A 23,228-nucleotide genomic window follows, 5' to 3' on the forward strand; every position below is an offset into this window, starting at 1 on the left:
ATTAGGGCAAAAAGAGAAAAGACACTGGACAAGTACAGTAGATAACTGTAATGTGCAAGTGGAAGCAAATTAGTATAAATTTGTAGAACATTATTTGGGTCAATAGCAACCCATGTTTAATAAATATGTCCATATGAAACTGATGAACTAAACACAATGAGCAGATTCTTATGGCATTGTGCTCTGTATCTGGATAGCTAAGAAAAATCTTATTTTCATAGCATTCTGAAGGCTGTACAAGAGGCACGCCTGCAAAATGAAGGCCTGACTATCTCTTTGCACAAATATATTTCAGAGAGAAAAAACTTCGAAAGAATTTCCTTAGTTTCCCCACGAAACTGGGAAAGCGTGAAGTAGAGTAACTCCTTAGAAACCCACTGGATTTGGGTAGGTTTCAAGCGTTCTTAAAGGAACAAAGGCCTTCCATGCTTATTCCATAGCTTTTCACTACCCTTGTCCTGCATCAGGTGCCTCTGGAATGTGATCTGGCTGTCCTTGAGGACGGTAAAAACAACTGGTGGGTGAAGAAGTAGCTGTTTACATTTGAAGTAATAAAGCCTTTGTTTTGTTTGTCTTAGGTGACATATGTCAGAAACCCTACATCTCTGGTGATGCAGATGGAGATTCATTTGAGCTGACTGGTTCTGAAGACTACTTGCTCCTAGCCTGCGATGGATTCTTTGATGCTATCAAGCCATATGAGGTTGTAGACTTGGTTCTAGATCATTTAATGCAAACCAAAGGAGTGGGTCTCAAAGCAGCAGAAAGACTGGTGGCTGCTGCAAAGGAAAATGGATCCAGTGATAACATCACTGTTCTAGTGGTGTTCTTGAGGGATCCTCAGGACATCTTGGCAGACTGTCTCAGAGACCCTAAGAGCCTCGGGGCTGGTGATGATGCTCGGAGCTCACCCTTTAATTTCCTCAGCTGTGAGGCAGCAGCCACACAGTGACAAAATCTGCTTAATCCAGAACGTTCAAATAAATTCACGTAAGGAACTGCTTTCCACTGAAGAAGCCTCTAATACAATAGGCAAAATGTGTCAGGAAAAAAAATGACAAATGGACAAATAACAGAAAGGCAAGACTCCTTTTACTGAGTTCCCATTTGTCTTTTCCTTCCTTCCCCCTCCGTTCAAAAAACACTGAGCAGATGTGGAGATTTGTACAGCTATTTCGTCTCTGGGAGCAGACTTCTAAAGTGTGTCGCAGGGCTGCTGGTCATATTCCTCTGCCCTGGGAGTGGTAAGAAACCATAATATGTATAAGCTAATGGGTGAGAATACCCGTTTGTGAATTCTGAGTGAAAATTTAAATTAGCTTAAAAAGAACGCTGTATGTTATATTTAATTGTGATGTTACTTTGGAGATTGGGTGGAGAGAAGCTGTCACCATCACAGAAAAGCTTGTTACTGTTTGTGGTCTGTAGGAACAGGCTTGGTGTGCGAGAGACTGGGTGACACCATTATGCTGTGTAAGTTGCTTTTGTTTTGTACCAAAGATGATATTACAAGAATGATGCGACCTCTTTATTCAGATATTTAATTTTGTGTGTATGGAGAGGAGAAAATGAAACTCAATGCTCCAGAAAAAGAGCATGAAGGCTAACTAGAAATATCCCAGCTGCTTTCTGGGATGCTCTGGTTTATAAACTGGAATCCAATATTTAAGTGCACTGGATTATTCCTCCCTAACAAACACACTTTATTGGCTGTTTGGCAACCTGAAAAGAAAGGACCCTTATTGTTGTACTTGAGAGAGATCTTTACAGTGTGTATGCTCTAGCAGTTAAATATGCTCTGTTTCTGCCACTTTTTTGTGTACTATAACAAATGAGAATTTTATTTTTATTCTAAGTGTTTATTTGTTTATTTACTGACCTTTACAATTGGAGGAATTTTTTGCAGTGTTACTTTATTTTGTTGTGGTTTTTATTTAAATTAGAATTTTAAAGTGGCTGTGTCTTTATTATCTGGTTTTAAAAACTGACTACCCTCAAGTGCCTTAAATATTTCACCCAAGGACTGCTGGCTTCCTATCCTATTCTGGTGAGCCAGTTTATAGTTTTTTTAAAATGTGACTTTTTTATTTCATTAATACTAATGTTTAATGCACTTAAATGTTTCATTTTTGTGAATGATTTTAGTGGGAACTAGGTTTCAAGAAAACGTCTTTCATTGTTGTCAAATCTTGTGGCTTGTAGTAAAAGCTTCACAATACTGACTGTGACTTAACCCCCTGCCCCATGCAAAAAGCTCTAGTTAGTTAACCATAAAGTAACAATCTGAGTCATCATCACTTTCATTTAAAAACAAATACACTTCTGACCTTCACAAGAAAATTTAATAACACAAACTAGGAACAGCTTAGTAACCGCTTTTGATTAATAGATGGTTAATTTGGCCACACTTCATGAACTTTTCGGGGCTAAATAACTTTCTAAGGATATGTGAAGCTAAGGTGAGGATGAAAGAATCTTAATGAATGTATATGTTGTTGTGCAACTGTTATATCCATTACACGCTAGAGCCTCTGGTTGTGCTTTGCCTTGTCTTGCCTTGGTAGCCTGGCTAGCAGGACTCAACAAGATCTGAAGGCTCAATGGTAAACGTGTTAGTAATTTCTGTATCTAAACAAGAGCTGCTCTACATCTGGCAGCAAGATTGTATGCCTAATTTAGAGGCACATGGCATTGCAGTATGTCAGTCTTGTTTATTAAAATGTGTTGAACATTAATGTTGCTTAGGGAGGAAGTTTAGGTAGGAGAGTTGAGATGGCTAAAAGGAAGAACAGAGCAGCACTGTTTGTGTCCATAGAGTCTCTGAATCGCTGGCTAGTGTGGGGCAGTGCAGTTATCCGAGCGACTTGAGTTTTTTGCTGGATTACTATGAACGATCATACGGTTTAACACAGAAGCTCCTCAGTGAGCTACCATCTCATTACATAGCGACTCAGACAGGGACTTCCTTGTCTTGCTGTGCAACAACAGGAGCTTTTCTTCTGAGAAGGTTGCAAGCACTTTTCCATCCTACATTTTGCTGTCCTAAAATATGTGGGGAAGGCTTTCTGTGATGGCAGCCTGGTAGGGTAGGTGTTAATTTTTGTAGTGAACCTACTTCAGTTAAGGAAGCCTTTAGACTTGCGTAGTAATCCCTTTGGATTTACCTCTCTCATCTCTTTGATTTCTAACCCAGATATTCAGTGTCATGCTAAATTCTGATGACCACTAGTGCCTCTTGGTGTCTTGGAAATAGTTCTCATTATTAATATAGTAAGAATCATGCAGAATTGTTTTATTTCACTGATATCTGAGGTTTATCGGGAGAGGGGGAAGCTATTGTATTCATGAAGGGAGGTGTGAAATGTTGGTAGATTCCTAGTATGGTTTAGTTTCTGAAATTTGCCAAATTTCCTGGAACGTGGAGGAAACTGAACAAGCTAAATTCTTTGTAATGATCTTTTCACTTCAACCTTTTTGGGGCAGATTTGCATTACAGAGGAAACAAAGTCTTAAGTCTTTCAATGGATACTTAGAGCAACGTGAAAATATCCTTTTTGGTTTGAAATTTGATAGATTTTTTTTAATGGAAACTAAGTGAAATGGGCCTTTAGAAAGCTGTCTGTGGTAATCAAAAAACTTAATTCTCAAGCTATGCTCTAGGGAAGAAATTCTGCATTCTGAGCAGCTGTTCCCTTATATAGATGTTTTCATTCTGAATGACTTAGTGCCTCATTTCTTTGAGATCTAAGTGGATAGGGATAGTCTTTGGGAACTCATACAGATTTCAGCAGGGATAAAAAATATTTCTCTAATTTTCAGAGACTTCTTACTAGCTTTAAAAAGTCTGGTCAGGTCTATAGGAGTTGTAACTGGGTCAAAAATGGCAGTTTGTATCCTATCAGTGGAATAAATAAGTTGTAATGTGTCATCTACAGTAAAATTCCAAATACTGTTTGGGGGGAAAATTGGTTTTGGAGATGTCTTACCCATTCTTGACAGCCTGATCAAAACCTATGGAAACTTCTCTTTTCTCTTTTCTCTTCTCTTCTCTTTTCCCTTCTCTTCTTTTATCTTTTTTTTTTTTTTTTTAACTGAAAAACCAACGTTTCAATTTGATGTTAAATCAGTAACAAAAGTATGACACAGCATGCAAGTATGGATTTTGGAAGTACGCTTTTAAAATTCTATTGAAAATGGTCGTCGGGATGGTCTTACCCTTGGGATGGCAAGGCAACCTCCAATTATTGTTTCACTTCTGACTTTGATATCACTTTTAGAAGCCACCAGCTATAACGCATAATGCTGTTACAAGAAGTGTCACTAGTATGGGTGGTGACGAGAGATGGGAAGGAGCTCTAGCAGAAGGTATGAAGTTGAACTAAATAATCCAAAATATGGAGTGGTGCTACGTTTTGAATTTAAAGTACTAATCTGCTACGTTAGCTTTTCTTATCTTTCCTCTTAAAACTTCTTGGATTTCTGGTGTTGGCTGTTCTGCTCTGTTTTCTTTCCCTCCTTTGGTTAAAAATAATATGTAATTTTGGTGAGAGAATGCTCTTGCCTCTCTGGGCCTTCCCAGCGTCATCTACAGTGTACTAACACTTGTCCACCAATGTCAAATCAACTAATGACGAATTGACTAATTTGCCTGTTTCCTTGTTGTCTTTCTAACGGGCCGGCAACAAAAACAATTCTTGAGTCTAGCCAAAATCTTTGAAGCTGTAGAAGTTAGCCAGAGGACTCAAGACAAATGTTCAATGAAAAATGAAAGTATTTCATATTTTACTAGACTCCAAATGAGTGTCTGCTGCTGCATTTTTGCACCCAGCATCAGAAAAATTGTTCCTTAAAGGAGCCTGCATTGTTAAAACAGAGCGTGCTTAAATTCTTGTATTGTGCTTGATTAAAAACTAGCTTTAGTCATTCTGCTTAGTGGGTATCCAACATGTCTTCTGCTTATGGGTAATTTATACTTCTACCTTTCCTTCCCTTCCCTTCCCTACTCTGCCCTCTCCTACAAACAAACATACCGAAGACAGTGAAGTCTTCTGGGTCTGACATAGACAAGATTACAATTCTACAAATTACATTTGTTGGGTGATTGGTTTTGGGGTTTTTTTGAGAATACAGAGGATAGAAATGGAGGAAAATTTTTAGAACAGAGGGAGATTAAGTAGAATCCACCCTCTGAGTGATGGAGGAGTGAAAGAGAGAGACAGGAACGCATTTAAGTATTATTAATGCCTATTTTAAAAAGGAAGTGGGCTGGAAAATAGAGCTACAAACGTCAGTTCTTTAGAGCGAAATACCAGTGCTTGAAAGAATTAGAAGCACACCCATTAAAAAGGCAACACTCAGATGCGGTAACTCTGTCTTCAAACAGCCGCGGAAGGAATCGCAGTAAAAGCATCCGAGGTGACTCACTGTGACCCCTCAACACTGTCTTGGAAGCTAATGCTACTAAATGGATTTTTCTAAACATCCTTATGTGTAAGGTGGTGCTACGAGGGAGCATTCAGCATATGCAGTTACTGGTCACTGTGCGACTGCTGCCAGGAGTAAATGCCACGAAGTGTGTTAATGAATCGATACGGCTGGTGAGCTCTCATAAGATGAGTAATTGGGCACGGAGTGGTTACAGCAGAGTTGGCAGTTGAATAGTGTTAATCACAGTGATGACTTTAATAGCATTTAATAGACACTTATCTGAATTCAAAGTCAGATGAGATACTGCTCTTTTTAAAAGCATTTCCAGTGCTATTAGCTTTCTGTCATGAAAAGCCACTAAAATTTCCATTTTTTTGTTGGATGTTGGGAAAAATGCTTCTCTTGCTTTCTGAATTTTGGAGATAAGTTGGCTATCTGCACTGGAAAACCCATTTTCAGTTGAGAGCTTAAAGCAGCTCTTTGGGGTTGAAACTTGCTTCCCAGGCGATCCTTTAAAAACTAACAAAAAGGTGCTTCCAAAACAAGTGGCTGAGGAACATGGGTATTTCTAAATGGCGTTGCACAAAAGGTAGCCCGTAAATACCCTCAATCTGTAAAGGGCATAGACAGTTAGTTGAGCTGCTTAAAGTCTAAATTAAGATTGCAGCTCCACTCTTTGTGTAAGTGAGACTTTGTTGGTTCAATTACTGGTGTTCTTGTGGATGCAGGTACTTACTGCACAGCACCAGACACGGTCTATTTCTGTTCTTACAGTACTGGAGTATCAGGCAAATGCTTTAGGGAAAAGGTGGGGGGATGTTAGCCACAACAGAGCAGATTGTGGATGATTCATATATAATTTAGCTCTAGTTAAGCCTGAATTAAATTTCCCTGCTTAGTTCTATTACTGTCCCTTTTAGAATTGGGCCTGTGCTGTCGGACAAAATCCTACTAGGAAGTAATGGCCCATTCCCCCTTTTTGAGGAGCAAACAACTACTGATGGACAAAATGTCATTCAGGAAGGGCTGGAGAGGGAGAAAAATGAGCTTTGAAATGACTGCAAAACTTCCCAATCTACACTAAGTTATGTATTCCGTCTAAACACGTGTTTACAGCAGGTCTGATTGCATTTGTATAGTTGTGCTGGAAAGCAATGGGTTTTGTGCCAAGCTGGTCATGACCTTTAAAACTGACAGCACCAAAACCAAGAGGCTAGTCTGCCCTCTTTCCTAAATCGAGCCACTAAAACAGCCAGCCCTGTTGAGTATTCGTTTTGCAGCACTGACAGCTCTAAGAGCTAAGCCAGCCACTTTCTGCATGTGTTTCGGTTGTTTTAGTATATTTATTGGATTTTACTTTATCTAAAGTTATTTCTATTGATATCAGCCATGCCAGCTGAAAAGTAATCAAATGGAGACATGAGGGAGTGACTGGACCTGAACACCTGTCACAGACACTTATTAAAATACTACCTTAAAATGAACTTGTAGGCTCTTGTGATAACCTTCTCTCTGAACAGAACAGGAAACCAAAATCCTACAGAGAATCACTGAAACCTTTATTTTGGTGTGACCCATCAGAGCCTGAACGCTCGCAAGCCTTCCCCACAAGCTGCTCAGTGTTGCTAGTTTAATGTGTTTTCCAAGCTGTGCATGCTGCTGCTGGTGCACACAAAAATAAACAAAAGACAGCTGTGTTGGCAGCATAGAAAATTTAGCAAGATGCAGCTTTTGTCAAACAGAAGAGGACAAAATCAATAGGAAAAGAAATGTTTTCAAGCTTCTTGGAATGCAAACAATGGAATAAAAAAAAAAAGCAACCTAGAAGAGTTGGCAGTGCACTGTCAGCTTAAAACCACTGTTTTAAGCAAATGAATTTGGCTGCTTTGTAAAGTCTGCTGTATTTTGTTAACAAACTCCTCTCAGTCAGGGTTTCATGTCCTGTTATTGATACATGCTTTTTAGTCTGAAGAGAGAAGATACATTTAACTTTCTAAAAAGCTGAATGTATCTGTGCTTTGTGACTAGTTAGATTATGATTATTGAATTTTCTCTCAACTATTAAGCCTGATTACTAATTTCCAGGAGATATTAATGTAGCAAGTACTGAACTTATTAATGACTAAATGGTTCTGAGTTCCCATGCACAAGAACGCCATCAGTCTTTCCTGATCTAGCAGATCACTTCTTGAAGTTTATTATCATTTGTGCGGCAATACGTGAGGTCTGTGGAAGGTCTGTTGCTTTGGCAAATGGAGCTGGAAGGTGTGACCATCACGCCCTGCAGGAAGTATTTATCCTTTTATCTAAGGAATCACGGTTCCTTTTGGGTGTCTAAGCATAAAGAGATAATAGCTAGGGAACTGGAGAGATCCTATGGGGACCTTCTCAGGGCAATTAAATACTATGACTTTTTCATCTTGCCCTTCCTAACTTTGTTAAAAGGCATTCTGCTTATACTAGATGATGAATGCTGCTTTCTTTTTTTTTCTTTTTTTTTTTTTCCCTTTCACTGTGTTTAATAGTAGTAAGATGTTTGTTTTGTTGGAGGTTAAAACTTTATACTGGCAAAAAAAAAAGGCCAGTATAAATGTTTAAGTACTTTTAACTTACTTAACTGCTTTAACTACTTTCATCTTCCTCTTCTGAAAGCCAGTCCTGCTCTGTCTCCTTCTTATTGTCTTCCCAATTTTCTTTTTCTTCTATCTTTTATGTCCTTTTACATTGTCCGCCCCCCTCCCCAAAATGCTACTTCTTAGACTGTAAACTCCATTGGCTGTTAAGTCAGTTTAGTTGCCACTTTATAATTTTAATTTCATCTGTGTTCATTGTGAATGTGGTCCGATCTTTGGAGGCCTGCAACACCAAGAGTGTAGGAAGTACCATGTCAGCTAGGAAGATAAGAGACTACAACCCCTGTTGTGTCTTTGGCATTGACCAGTATTGGATGCGTAAGAAGAAAATCCTGTTATTTGCATGCTATTCCATAGGAATACTTAAGCTTAATTCAGGTAACAGTAGCTCTCATCCTGAATACGGGACTTCAGAAATATTCTTGTCTCTGTATTTCCTTGTTCCAGCAGATTGATTGTGTTTTCAAACATTTGCACTGTTTAGAGTGGGGGAAAAAGCTTTCTAACTTTCTTCGCCTCTTCAGTTCTCTCTCTTTCTTGCCCTAGCTGACCGGACAGACAGGTTGGTAACTGCAGCATGCCACGTGGCTAATCAGCCGCTCAGTCAGTGTAGTTCTTCAGTGTCTGCTCTGTACGATAACTTCAATCCTGTGCTTATTTAGTGGTAAGTTAGACCTCTGTAACTATTCCTGCTGACTTAAAAATATGTGTTCTTATCAGTATTAAAATAGTACAAGAGCAGAACTGTTGCTTTAGGCACATTTCTTGCCACTGTGTTGGCTAACGAACCTTGAATGAAAGTAAGAGGGCCAGTGACTTTGAAATAGGAGCTGTTAGCCAAGTGTTGTAGAACCGTAGTCCTTATTTATTTTGTACGCTAATCTGCACTTGTGACCCTGAGCAGAAAAGCTGCAGTACAGCAGGTTTTATAAGCTGTGGCTTAAGCAGTTAACTAGTATCTTAAAACTCGTATTTAAGCTGACTGGTTTTCTGCTCAGGTCAGAAACTTGTTGTCGTTGATCATTAAATGCTATGCATATTGTACATTCATTTATATGGATTGTTCTAATAGTGCGTGTGTGTATTATGCTACATTACAATATTTTTATATATGTGTATGTATGTATTGCATGAGGTTTAATTGTTGGGGGTTTTTTGTATTGTCACTTTTGTATTCACACAGTGCCTCATGTATCTATTTGCATATTGCAAGGAGTTGTTTCAAAGCAGTGATTGGAAGAGGGGGGGATAAGAACTCTCCACTGTAGGATCTGATGTCTCTGAAGTATTAATAAAGTATAGTGATTTGAAGCATTGTTTGTTTCTTTTCTTAAATGTCTTTTTCATTCTAATACTTCACGTAGCTGGATCCGCAGTGGTCATATTGCATATCTTTGAGTGGTTACCTGGTCACCAAATCTTACCTTCTTCCATAGGGCCTTTTTGGGAAAAGAGACCAGCGCACTAGAAGGAAGAACTAGAAGGAAACAATCCTTGGGATCACAGAGCATGCTTACTTGAAAAGATGATGTCACTAAAACCGTCTTAGAAATGGACTGTGTACCTCTAATTCATTGATTTGGTCCAAGTTTTCTTTCATTCTTTTTACCAGCTAACAACAGTAATAATGTGGGTTAAGTTTGGTGTACTACCTAATGTCTTACAGTAAAGGGATAATAATCTGAAAGTCCCTGTTGCAGCACAGATCATGACAATTTGTTGTTTACTTGCATACTTGTTAAAGAAGTGGTCTTTAACCGCTGAAGTGTAAGGATGGACAGTGAATTCTTGGAGTACGTTAGGGTTAATTACTGCAGAACACAGAGGAAGTTTTGAGAAGGACGGTAACTTTCAAACTGTAAGGATGGCTTGGAAGCTAAGGTGATCTGTGTGATTGTTTCTGAAGTGCTGGTGTTCATATCCTCGAGAAAGGAAGATGTAAGGAGAGTAGGACAGAGAGAACAGACTCGACAAAAAGCAAGCTTTAACAGTCTTGGGGATCTGAGAGATGCAGTCTTTTAGGCAGTTTGTCTAAACACTATTATATTTATCCTAGTGAAGAAGAAAAGGAAAAATCTAGTAAGAGCCCAGGATGCTGCATCAGAGGGAAGCAGACAAAGTATTTCTTGAAATACAAAAATAAGGATAACCATAATCAATCATCAGGTAGGTTCTGCTCAAGATGCTGTGGGCATACTTGAACCTACTTCAGATCAAACCTCAGATCTCTTTAAAATATCTCCCGTTTCATGGTTCTAAATGTTTTGTTGGTTTGGGGTTGTTTTGTTTTTGTTTTTTTTAACAGTAAGAATTCCAGGGGTGAATTTTCACTTTTAATAATCTCCAGAAAAGTAGCAAATTCTCAGAAAAGCAAAGATTGGGGATTTGCTTGACTAGGTTTAGCAGCAGTTCCCTAGCCCGTGATTCACTTAGCTCACCAGGGAGCATAAGCAACAGCTAACTGCTGCTGTTCTTTCGTGATGATGTAAAGCAACTATGGGTATCCATCATCCAGGTAACTCCACAATCCAAAGGCAACTACAGCTACTCTTTGCTGATAACAACACAGAGCTGAACAAAATCGCTCCAGTGTCTTGTAGGCATCTTTGGTACTTCCTTCCTAAAAACGGGTCCTGTCTTCCTATAGATCTGAGCCCATTCCAGCTGCAGTTGAGAACAGGACTGGACATCACTATTGTTTCTCCTTGCTGGTGCCCACCATCGGCTTCACTGTCTCCTTTTGATTAGTAGGAGGTGAAATCCAGACGTTGCTGATTCTTGTTGGCTGTGCTGTCTTACTCATGAATGTTGTCTTTTTCATCTAGCAGATCTCCAATAGACCATGTGTTCAACATGGGGCTCGTAGCCAACCTTCTGCTCCGTGATATCAGTCATCTGCAGTCTCTGCTGCTGGTGGGTTTGAGCAAGAAGCAATCAATAAGCCCATGGAAACGAATGTAAAGCTTTGATTTAAAGCTACATGAAGCTGAACTCGGATGCCATTGATGGGGTTCATGACACAGCAGCATTATCCACCTCAATTGTTTGAGCAAGCAATGACAAATCTTTGTGTCCTGTTTAACCACCCCATTTGATGCATGTCTCTTTGTGGACAATGTGCTGTAAAATCTGTAACCACTCATTTCCTAGACTGAAGAAAGTAATGAAATAACAGAGGTGTTGGGGCAGATGTTTCTGGTTTAGCCCGAATTAGTGACTGTTACAACACAAATGAGGGGTATTTAATTCTTGTAGAGCTGCTCGGTTTGCCCTGACTAGTATTTGCTGGTTTCATCCAGGTTCTCTAGGAAACTTCACCGGGGGATGCTATGCAGAAATTAATTCTTCAGCTCTACCAGATCAGTCTGGAAATGCCTGTCCTCTACACCTGGGACATGGAGTGAGCAGAAGAGCTTCTTCAGAGACTAGGAGAACTTTGAGAAGTATGGGCTCTCCTCTAGTAATGCAGACTTCACATGTCTCTGCTCTTTGGTGAGGGCCAGACAAAACATTTTCTGCATTTAGATCGAGTTTGCTATTGAAGTAGCACTAATGTAGATTACAGGCTTTCATGTTACTGTCTCTAATTTTTTTTTTTTTTTTTAAGAAATCGAGCATAATCTTGAATGTGTCATGCAGAAAGGTGCTTGTAAATTATGTGTAGAGACTGTGATGGGTATTTACCTGTTTCACCAAAGTGATAATGCGGTTTTGCACATGTAACTGTGCAGATGTCTTACAGTCAACATCCCACATATTAAAGAAAACTTGTTTTTTCAAAGTGTTAAGCTGTTCTTGAACTTTTCTGTTTTGGATATCTAACAAGATCTGTTACCTGTTGCACTACAAGGAGTTCTTAATATCTTGTTAGGTGCTTTTTGATTTGATAGTTGTGGTTTGTTTTTGTTTTTTTACTGGAGTTAAAATGTTTTGAAGTTTGGGTTCGCCTCATTCTCAGGTTGTTATGTTGAGCTGTTTGGAAAGAATCTTAAGTTCTCATTAGAATAAGAAAATATTTAAATGTTTAAATGGTGCAGCTGTTACCTAGCCTTCAAAAAGAAGTAGCTCTTGGAGAGAAGTATTTTGAACATGCCTTGACAAACATAAACCTGCTCATTTTATACAAGAGGTCACTGTATGCTTGAGGCATACAGCAAGGCAAGCCCAAGTCTCTTGCGTAGCCTAAAAGAAAAAGGTTCTAGCTGTGTTGTGGTGGGCCGCACCAGCTACCGTACTTCAGCCTGCAGCTCGGCGCTGCTCCGCTCCCCTTGGAAGCGGTTGCGCCGACGCCAGGGGGGAGCCCCGCTTCCCGCGCCGCGCCCGCCGCCTGCCCCGCCCGGGGCCTCCGCGGGACCCGCGGGCGCCTCCGGCCGCGCCTCGCCCCCGGGGGGCTCCCGCCTTCCGCGGGCGCCGGGGGGCGCTGCCGCCGGGGGGGGGCGCGGGCGGCCGGAGCGGGGCCGCTGCGCGCCGTGCCCTGCCCCGGCAGCGGCGTCCTGCAGGCGGGCACTGCGGGGCGGGGCGGGGCGGGAGGAGTTCCTTTGCGTGAGAATACCTCCTCCCCTCCCCTCCCCGCGTCTTTTGGGAGGTTGCAGCGTCTCTGGCACCCGTTCTGCGCTTTGCTTTTTACTGCTTAAACTTCAAGGAGTTGGCTCAGGCTGGGGTACGGAGCCCGGACAACCGCCAACAGCAGTGACCTGGGGAGGGTGCAAAAAGCCTTTTAAACGGGGGGCAGGAAAGAAGTCGTTCATGTAAAGAGTGGGACTAAACAAGAAAAGGTTAGAATAATATTCCTTTTTGCATCTCTTAGCCGAGATTAAAAAAACCTGACGCCTTGTTTCTCTTTATATAAGACATAAAAGGTATTTCTCTGCGCGTTTATCAGGCTATAAGAGATACCTCTCTTTTAGTCTACAGCCCAGTTCCGTTACGAAACCAAGTTCTGGTGTCAGTGTGGGGAAAGGAAAAAAACTTTAAACGATGGACCAAAAGACACTTCAGGCTTTCTGTATAAGTAATTATAGTCATTTAAAATCTTGTGCGAAGTCTATGCTTGATGAAGCTCTAAGTTATAATTAAGCCAAGCTGCTAACGATGGATCTAATTGTTGGGTTACAGACAGGCGCAGGTAACGCGAGTTGGGCCACTGACAGATATTTCACCCAATTGCTTTCTGTTGATGCAGCTAATTGCGCGCAACTGTTCCAGCAGCTGGAACGACCGGCACGGGGTGAAGCGTGGATGCACGTCAAGAGCTTTCCCTGACAGACTGAACTGGCGGGATGTCGTTGGTCTTCAAAGGTACCGCGTCCTTAGCGCCGGCTCTCAAAAGACTCCCTGGAGCACAGCTGCTGTAGCGCTGCTCCGGTTGAACCCCTGCTGTTGAGGGTCTCGAGATGGGAGAACGAATTAGAGGCTGAAATGGCTCTGCCAGTTCCCCTTTTCTGTCGTATCAGTCACCTGAAGTCTCCTATCTTTCTGAAAAAACAAAACGTTGCAGTTGAGGCAAAGGTCAAATTCAACAGCGTAGGCGGGCTTTGTTGTTGCATTGGTGAGTCTGCTTTTAAAACCAAAAAGTAATCCTCTCCCTCTCTCTGTCCCGCCTTTCCATGGATTTTCATCTCTTCAAAATGTTAGAAATAGCAAATCGTGCATGGACAGACCTTCCTCTTACTACAGATCTAAAGCTGATTGCCTGTACTGGTGATTGATGAGGACACTAAAGTAAACATCACACCCTAGACATTAGTATTAAGGTTACGTTTAAAGTCTAAATAGAGCGTGTTTGGAAGTTACTGGCTGGACCATTGAAACAACGTTCCTGCTACACAGTGCGGTGTATACTAACCAGAAGATTATGAAGAAAGCATTTCCAGTGCTTGGTTTTGGACTGACATTAAAACCTCTGAAAAATAGTTCAATCTTTTTTTCCCCCATTATGTTCTTCCTCCTGGAAATGTTTGTAAGGCTGTTTTTTGCCTTAAATTTAGCATCTCAATTTGTGTCTTGGTTTTGTCGGCTTTCTAAGGTGAAGAAATCATGGATCTGTATTCTCAAACTTAAGCCCCTTTGTAACTGGTGGCTTTTACTTTTTTATTTATTTGGTAATGCTAGCAAGAGATTTGAAAGTGGCTGTTTTCTGCAGGGTAAAAGAGAAGGGATCCAAGCAATTTAGTATTTTTTACTTTGAAGTAGTTTAAGGAAAGGTTAATGAATAAATCCCGATACAAATACTAATGAAAACTGTTCATTTCTTCCCCCTACTAATAATCACCTTTTGTAATGGGAAGATATGTTGCAAAGGCCTGTCCCTACCCTCAGAAAATTGTCTTCTAATATTGTCTTGTTAATGAAATTTTAAGTCAATGAGCTATTCCCAAACAGCAATCAGCCAAGCCAGGATGTGCATTAGCAGGCTAATGGCAGGCATCCTGCGTTGCTGAAGGCCGTGTGTCTCATGGCAATCCTCTAGGAGCTGGCTGCATCGCTTGGAGCACTTAATACTGGCTCTGCTAGAGCACTTCTTGTGCTCCCACTGCCTCCTTTGGGAGCCTGCTCCATTGACTAACAGCTCTCGCCGTCAGGAAGCCCTTCCTGTTCTGCAGTCTTGCTGATCTCCGTTCCAATGTGTATATATATATCTATATATCTATCTCAGTTCCAATATATATAACTCTAACTTGTTCGACTACTCTTTAATGAAAAATTAAAAAAGAAAAGCAAAAAGCCATCACGCTTATATAAAAAATGGAAACTAATCTCTTTTTCAGTCTTCACTGTAGAACTTGTGGTTTTTTGGTTAAATGCTGCCTGCATACATTTTGGGCTGATGGCAGCAGGATCTGGAAGCTGGCTAGCACGAATCCCCTCATAAATAAAACTACTGCGACTTGGAATCTGTCAGTGACCGATGTGTGTGCCTGTGACCTGGACAAAAGCTGGCGGCTAACGAAAGCCGGGCTGAGCCGCTCGGGGCTCAGGGGAAGTCTGTGAAGTTGCACAACGCGCTAGTGGAGACGTCACGGGGAAGCCGAGGGCTGGGGTGTGGAGGGGAGACCACCGGGGCTGCGTTTTGCAAGAAAAAGGGTGTCGATAGACCAGCGGCCTGCGAAGCTCCCTGGCTGGGGCAGCGGGAGCTGCTTGCAGGCATCGCCAGCCTGCAGAGAGGCTGGGGTGCAGGAAGCAGCCGGAGAGAGGTTTTCACAAGGACCTGTTGTTCGGTTGCTCTGATTATATCAGTGTTCTGGCTATTGAGAGGGATTTGGCCTTTGGGTTTTGCTTTCAGCTTTATTTATTTTTGCCTGTTCTCAATTCTCCTTGTGAATACCAATATTCTGAGTCACCCAGAATGATTTCTGCCTTCATTAGAGATTCCTTCCAGCTCCCCTTCAACTGCCTGTAGGCTGTTGCCTGCCCCTGCCTCCCCCTATGCACTTTGCGGCACATATTTAGCTCTCAGTATTCCATCACGCGTCAACTCCTGCAGCTCTGTCGCTTGAATACCTTCAGCCATATTAAACTATATCGTACCTTTGGTTCTTTGTACAACTTGCTTTCTTCACCTGACCTGTTCTGTGCTGTCCCTGCTACTTCTGAAACGTGTTTTCAAGCATTTGAGATACGGTATGAGGCCATGGTTTGTCCCGGTCCTACAGCAGCTGTGCTTAGAGCTGATCGAGTGAAATGGTGAAACCACGAAACGGGGCATCCAGAGCCTTTAGTCTGTTTCTGTTACGTTGCATCCTTCTGTGTCACCCTGGATAAATCCATTTACCTACTGGTGCTTTTGTTTCTTTGATACACGTTGGTGTTTAAATTGTCTATGGTATCTACACCAAACAAACAGGACTAAAAACCAAACTTAAAAGATGCAATATAAAAAAGAAGTAATTGTGTCGTTCTTTAATGGGTATTCCTACATGAATTGCTGAGCTCTGTGGTGCTCCAAAGCTTGTGTGTAAGAAATTCTACAAATCAATAAAGAAAATAACCTGGAAAGGAGGATGGGTCTCTTGTTACAGCACTAAGTGTCAATACTATAGATGTCTTAATGCTAGTTAGTGACCGTCCCTAATGGCATTCAAGCAATGTACATTTGCTTTAGCTTTTTTCAAAGTCCAGATGAGCTGCTCGGAGCTCTTGTAATGATGCGAATTATTTAACGCTCATTTGTATGCAGTATGCTCCTGCTTTGAAAGTACTTCACGGAATTCGAGCCAAATTCAGCCTTGCAGCTCCACTGAAGTCAGTGCCTGTCTGTGCATCTGTTGGTCGCTTTTCTTTTCGGTTTTGTTTGAAAAGTTAACTTCTTCTTGTGTCGATCTTATGTTTTTAAAGGTAATATCTGCAAAGGGTTTTTAGTCGCCCATCTCTCCGCCCCGTAAAGTAGCCATAAGTACAAATGCGGTTCTGTTGATTCTCGCATCTCCCTCTTAACCGCTGCGAAAGGAGGACAGGCTCAGCAGAATATAATTTTTTTGTGTTCTTTTCTTTCCTCTACTTTGCACCTCCTAAGCACAGTTTTGGTGGTATCTGGCACTTCTCCTAAAAATCATCCTGCAAAGAATCTCTGCCATCTGATGTATGCAAGTTACTGAGTTCCTCTCTGTGGCCCATTTCTGGTTCAACACAACACAAACTGATGGAGGCCCAAGTCACGTGCAATTCTGCAGGTTAGTTATGCTCAGTACAATGATGTCAGGATGCACTTTCTTACGGCTGAGAGCAATATGGCATGGGAGCCTGACCTGACATTTTGAATGATATCGGCTGCTGAAAGGTGGAACAGACATTCTTAGTTCAGGCATATACTCATTTTTTAGCGTTGGACCTCGTAACCGCAATATTCTTGTAATGTAATTTTTAACTCCATCCCAACTATGTTTTTAACACACACATTGAAAGAAAATTAAAAATCATCTGCTGTCATATCATTCACTCCCCCTGGGTAATGGGTAGGGGCGTGATTTTCAGCTTACAGCACAGTCCCACAACCATCTTACTGCCTGCACGGAGTGAGTGGGAGTAATGGAAAAGCATCCTTCCTAGATGTGCCCGTCACTAGAATGGGCAGAGACGTTTCTCCTCAGCTGTTGGATATCTGCTGGCAGCACAGGGATGAGTCTTGAGACGTGGGAATAATGGGTTTATTTCCAAGCTCCACAGCGGATGAATCTAGATGCCCTGTTGCCCTGTTGTATACGATACTGTTACAGTACGTGGCTGCTTCCCCTCTCCCTTTCCTGCAGCACTGTCCTCCGGCTCCTGCCTGTGTTCGTCCTGATGCTCTCTGCAGTGTGGCTCCCTCCTCTCCCTCCCCACTGCCTGCCCATCCCTTCTGGCCTGCATCTCTTCCCTCTCTCCTGCTGGGGACGGATGTAATCCCCGGAGGAATGTGGCCCGCAGGCCTCTGCAGGACTCCCAAGCAATCCCATGTCACCTGGCAGCACAGGGAGGGAAGGGCTGGGGGTCTGTGGGCCGTTCGGTGCGCCTGGCTGTCCGGATAGCTTCTCGGACGAAAAAGAGAGGCCAGACTTTTCGGCTGCGTGTGCTGTTTCCCTATTCATTGTGTCTGGGTGATGTATTCCCTGCCTGTGGTTTCAATAAATATCTTTCATAGCTACTTTCTGCTTCAGTCTCCCTTGGGATAGCTCTTTCCAACTCAGCTGCATCGATGTGCTGAAGATGTAAAATCCAAGTGTGTGGAACAGTGGAAAAAGGAGAGGGAGCTTCACGTAGAGCATCTAAGAAAGTTTGAGCCTTAACCATATCCCTGTGAAGCTGCTGTATATTACACAAACCTCGCTTGCAGTTTAAGTTGCACAAACCACTCTCACTTAATCGTATTAACTCTTCTTCCCTTTCCTTTTTGTATTTATATGTCCACAGAGCATGCAGAAGTGTTGGCAAGGAGAATCTCAAGCTACTGCTAGGACCCAAACTTGTGTTGGTTTTTAATAAGGCCTTGCACGTAGGATGTTGCTGTGTTTTAGCGAGTATCCTGGAAATTTCAACGGGGAGGTAGGGGGAAAAAAAAAAAAAATCAAGATCACAATTCTGTGTTTGGAAACTGACTTTTGTCCTATGTAGTAAGCACCTGTCTTAACCCTGCTGGAGCAGAGCAAACCCCCTTCTCTAGCAGAAACCAGAGTTGTTGTTAATTAATGTCTTGCTGAAAACGAAGTCTTTGCCATCTGTTCCGCCCCCTCACTATGAATGCCGCTCTCATTATGTTGATTATGTAATTAAAAATGAAAATATATTTTGGTAGAGTGCTGCATAGGCATCTGTGCTGACTCTTCTCCCGCTCCTATGTGCCATCCCCTGCCCCCACCCCACGTGAAGAGGAAAAGGCGACAACGGTTTGGCTGCTCAGCAGCTTTCCCCCGGCGCCGCGGCGCGGGCGCGCGTGGCGGGAGCAGCCGCGTCGCCCCTGCCGCGCCTGAGCCGCCAGCCCTTGGGAAGCCCTGGCGACCGGGTTCGTGAGAAATCCGTGGCAGGAAGCTGCCCCTTCAGCTGAGGCCGCTTTGAGTTCTTGTGAGGGGTTAACTTGAATCCAGAAGAAGAAAAGTGAAAAGAAAGAGGCCTGGTTACTTGGTAAGTGATGGCATGACCTTTGAGATCAGCCAGGCTGCTCCTGTTACAAATATGGCCTCTGTCTATCTAAGGGTGGAGGAAGAGAGAAAGAGGAGGGGTAGCTTTCCTGTAAGTGGGTTAGAGCAATTACTGAGGTCTCTTACAGCACATGAAGTTGTCAGCGTGAGTCACATTCCCTTTTTTCCTCACTGCCAAGTTTTAGGCAGTAACCAGACAGAGGGAGAAAAAAAAGGGAAAAGCAACAATGGAGAAAAGTTGAACTGAAACAACCCTTCATTCGGGGTATTGTTTGACATTTTAGTTCTGATTGTACGCAGAGATAAAGGGTCTATAAATATCCTGTCTGCTGAAATTCCTTATCACAACATCGCCTGTCAGCTGAACAAATAGGTTAGGTGGTCCAAGTAATACATAATTACGTATGTAAATACAAAATCACTGATTATATCCCTGCACCGCGCGGAATGACAGCCTGATCCCTGGAAAGGACAGGAACCTTTTCTGTTTTACTGAGAGATGCCCCGGTCTCGGGAGAGCAAATGGCACAGGCAGCTGTCACTGCTGAAGCGGCGCGAGCTCCAGGACGGGGCTGACATGAGCAGGGAGATATTTATCTGACTGACGAGACTAGATGAAAGCATCTTCTGACACTTTTGGAAAGTATCTAAGCATTTAGTTCTGTTTAACAAATGGCTGGAAGCTTTTCTTCTCTGCTTTAGAGCTTTTAATGAAGCATTGTGATTCCCATTGTGGTCAATTGTTTGACACTGTTATTATTACTGGTATGCATAGCGTTTTTTAATGTTTGACAGCTGGAGAAAGAAGTATTTTGTGCATTCAAACTTTTAGCACAAAGCTGCTGTTTTCCATTCTGCCTTTTGTCTTTTATTCTTGCTGATGCAAATCAACGAAAGACAGAACTGATTAAATTACGTTTGTTTACTTTTTCCTTGATGATAATAAGACACAGGCTGCCTTTTATAAAAGACAGAAATAGAGGATGTGAATGCTTCTACAGTATTTCTAGAAAGGTTTGGGTTTTTTTCTTACAATATAAAGGCATTTATTTGTTTCTTATGTCTCGATTTATCAGATAATGCGCTCTTCCTAACGTATGTGGAGTAAGACTAGAGCGATGAACAACAGTTAGCAATGGATTCCATTTGGAAAGCTTCTATCTTGTTATTTTTATTAATTCAACAGTATAAATGATCAGACCACATCACAAAACAAACACAGCAAGATACTTCTGTCCTTCACAGCAGGACTGCCTCTGATCATTACTGTAGCTGTACAGAAAATTCCCCTCCGTTGCAGGCTTTAGGTTTATACGTACGCAGTTGTTATTGGGTCCTGGCTTCGGCACATTGGTGCGATACTGGAAAGAAACAAGCACTGAGAGGCAGGGCTGCAGAAATAGGATACCCATGATTGTTTTGGTGAGTAGTGCGCATGTCTTGCGGATTGTGTAATACTTTTTTTTTGAACGCTTGTCCTGAGAACAGAGGCCTGCGTTTGTCTGTCTTGCTTGTGCAGTGTGTTTGCAAGGAAAAAGATCTTGGATCAGGAGTGCGTTTCTAGAGGTCAACAGCTGCTTGTGAAGGTGGTAGGACAAGGTCACCAGGAGCATGGAGGATTACAGCAGAAGGATTTTAGGAGGGGTAAATGGCAGAAACAGGCGAGGAAGAGGACAAGCAGAAAGGAGGTGGTAAGGAGTCACTATAAAACTGCCCTCATGATTATTTTTTCCCGCGTTTTTCCCAAACAGAGAAAAGTGCAGCAAAGGATGGCAAAGGCAAAAGAAGCATCTGAAAGCTTCTCAGCAGTGTGGTCAAACCTCCCTGTTTCACAGATGAAACTAGACTTAGGGAGTGATATCACATGGCAGCCGAGCCAAAGCTAATGGACTGCTGGTATCAAAAAGGACACTTCTGCTCCCAGCCCTGCTGCTTTCTTTGTACAGGTCTGGTGCTTGTCAGGCCCTTTGATGAGCTCGTGCAGCTCAATACACGGTAAGAAAATGAATTCAGCAAAAAATATACTAGCCCAGGAAAGGAGGAGAATTGAACACTGCGAGAATGGAGACTGGAACTGCAATGAGTGGGAGAAGTACAGATGTCAGATTTTTGCTGCAGATTTGGGGTGTGCTGGGGGATGCCTCGCTGCTACTCTGCACCTAACCTCCCACTTCACCTCCTAGGTGGTGCTCCCCTCAAAAGGGCGCGAGATGAAGGATGCCGACTGGAGAGGTGATCCACACGGCAGAGGAGGGAACGAGCGGGACTGCAGCAGCCCAGGAGGACGTTGTCCTGGGTAAGAGTAGTGGAAGAGGAACCAAGGAGGGAAGAGGACATGTTCAGGGTGACCACAGAAGGTTGCTGCAACAAGCACCGTAAAATGCTTGAATGCAAGGGCAATGGTCCCATCTTCCTCATCTAGCTCTTAAAGGGTTTATTCTTGTGTAACCACGTAGCTGTCCCTGAAGGACGAGTCCTGTTTATGTCCCTTATTTAGGTATACGTTTCTCCAAATTGGGATTTGATAAGAGGACAGCTGCTGCATTTTTATTATCTGTGACAAGCAGCAGTAAAAGCTGTTCAGAGTTCGTGATGGAAACGTATCTGTATATTGGCATTTATCCAGCTGCACTTCACAAAGGTAAATGGGACCTGAGAGTGGTACTCTGCCCCCTTTTAATCCATTTTCTACAGATGGGGGTACTTTGCCTCTCTGCGGGAAAGGCTGGCACAGCTACTGTGCTAATAAACACTCATTTCTCACTGCAGCATATGCGCTTCCCAGACTCATAAATCCAGGCAACTTGTAGTTGAATAACAATTAAATATCCACACACATTTCCATACCACGGTCTGGTGCGCAAGGCATAGGCCTAAGTGGCTGGACATCTGCTGTCTGCTCTCCCACACTTACTGTTTGGCAGAGCATAATCACTTAATCTTATCCTGCTGTCATTAATGGTACCTGTAAAATTGGATGCAGAGCATCATCCTACAGATATTTTGCCATATCCTCAAAAAGAGCGGTGTTCTCTCTCTCTCTCCCTCTCTCTCCCCCCCCGCCCCAAGCAGCCTTTATCATAATAAAAATACTTTTCATTGCTTTCTCTGTCTTTCTCTCAGGATTGCCAGGCCAGGGATTCAGTTTGGCTCTGTTAACATCAGCGGGAAACGAGACATCGTATTGAAAAGTTAGCTGAGATGCAGGACGCTGATAGATCCTCACAACAGTTTTGCGTCACTTGTACAAAACCCAGAGACTCAGTAATGCAGTAAGATAAATGTAGCACTTGATTACAATGGATGTATTGCAGTTATAAGAGGCATCTCTTATCGTTAGGCTCTGCATATCTGGAGTAATAACTACCATATGTCAGGTAAGACAACGATAATGTGAGCCAGATAATTTTCCCGTTGTTAAAACTTTCAAAATCCAAAAAGCTACAAAAGTCTTCGTTATTAATTCAATTTAGCTAGATCTAGTGCTGGTGGCCGGAGGGAACATCTTTCTGAAGTTCAATCTTTCCCCTGGTCTAACTGATAACAGTCTATGTGGCAGAGTTTAAAATGTTACAGCCATTTAAAGAAGTAAGAATTGTATACAGTCGTTACCGATCTTGAATTTCCTTGCAGCAGGGTTACCACATGAAACTGCAGTTCAGATCTTCCCATTTGTCCCAGAAAGCTTGAACAAATAGTTTGCTCTGAACTTAACAAGCCCCCTTCAGTGGTGAAGCTCCATGAGACACAAGGCCTGTCTTTGCATTGTTGGTGTATAGTTACCTATCAAAATGCTTATTCCCTATAGAATTGGCAGAAACCTTGAATTTCCTCCCCGGCCCCCACCCTGTGTGCCTGTCAGCTGCAGACCAAGTCCTAGCCATGATCACAAGAACATCCTGAATCAGTTTCAATAATTTGCATTTCCTTGCCAAAGATGTTATCTGCTGAGGGCGCAAATTGCACCATCAAGGTTGCTAGTGTTGAAAAATCTGCACCCTTCTGCTGCCCAGCTCTATGTTTTCAGGCTAGGTTAATTTATCCGGAAGAATTAATTGAGACAACAAAGCTGTCAAGTGAGAAAGGCCACACAGCAAGACAGCACTGCTCTGAACATCTGCACAATTTGTATATTTGATTAGGTACCTCAGCACTTGCAGAATATTGTTAGAAGCAAATCTTACTGTTGCCATTTTCTTATAAGGCTCTGTGCTGTAATTCTGCAGATGTTCGTTCTCTGTATATCCGCATTGTTTACAAAAATGACAAATGCTGATAATAAAAATTACATTTGCTCATTCGAACATCTTGATATTTACATATAAGAAAAATCATATGCCAGGGGTCCAATGACCTAATGAGAGACGCAGCCTGGACTTCAGCAGTAGGTGGACGGGGCCCTCAAAATCTGCTTCTCTCACACCAACAGTCCCCTGGTATATATAATGAAATATATATAATGAAATTCTTCTGTGTATAATGACAGATGGCACAGGGGTTTGTATATTTGGATATTATTTTTTCTCTAGGAGTGTTTATTAACAAATGCTTGAAAGTT

At 42.3% G+C, this 23,228-nt stretch overlaps 1 protein-coding gene across 2 annotated transcripts in view; it reads left to right on the top strand.

Annotated features, from left to right (window-relative positions):
* The window catches only part of PPM1F (protein phosphatase, Mg2+/Mn2+ dependent 1F), a 43,172-nt gene extending 20,337 nt beyond the window's left edge, over window positions 1-22,835 (top strand). Inside the window, exons 7-9 of one of the 2 annotated variants that reach the window (XM_082325146.1) lie at window positions 579-703; window positions 20,854-20,966; window positions 21,794-22,835. In XM_082325146.1, the coding sequence (XP_082181272.1) occupies window positions 579-703; window positions 20,854-20,966; window positions 21,794-21,866 (311 nt within the window). In that variant the 3' untranslated portion in view covers window positions 21,867-22,835. Of the gene's footprint in view, window positions 1-578; window positions 9,372-20,853; window positions 20,967-21,793 lie in introns of those variants that run through there. The other variant, XM_082325145.1, reaches the window with a different exon arrangement.
* The last annotated feature ends 393 nt before the right edge of the window (window positions 22,836-23,228 follow it).

The sequence above is a fragment of the Platalea leucorodia genome (assembly GCF_965183815.1).
Source record: "Platalea leucorodia genome assembly, chromosome: 12".
NCBI lineage: Eukaryota > Metazoa > Chordata > Aves > Pelecaniformes > Threskiornithidae > Platalea > Platalea leucorodia.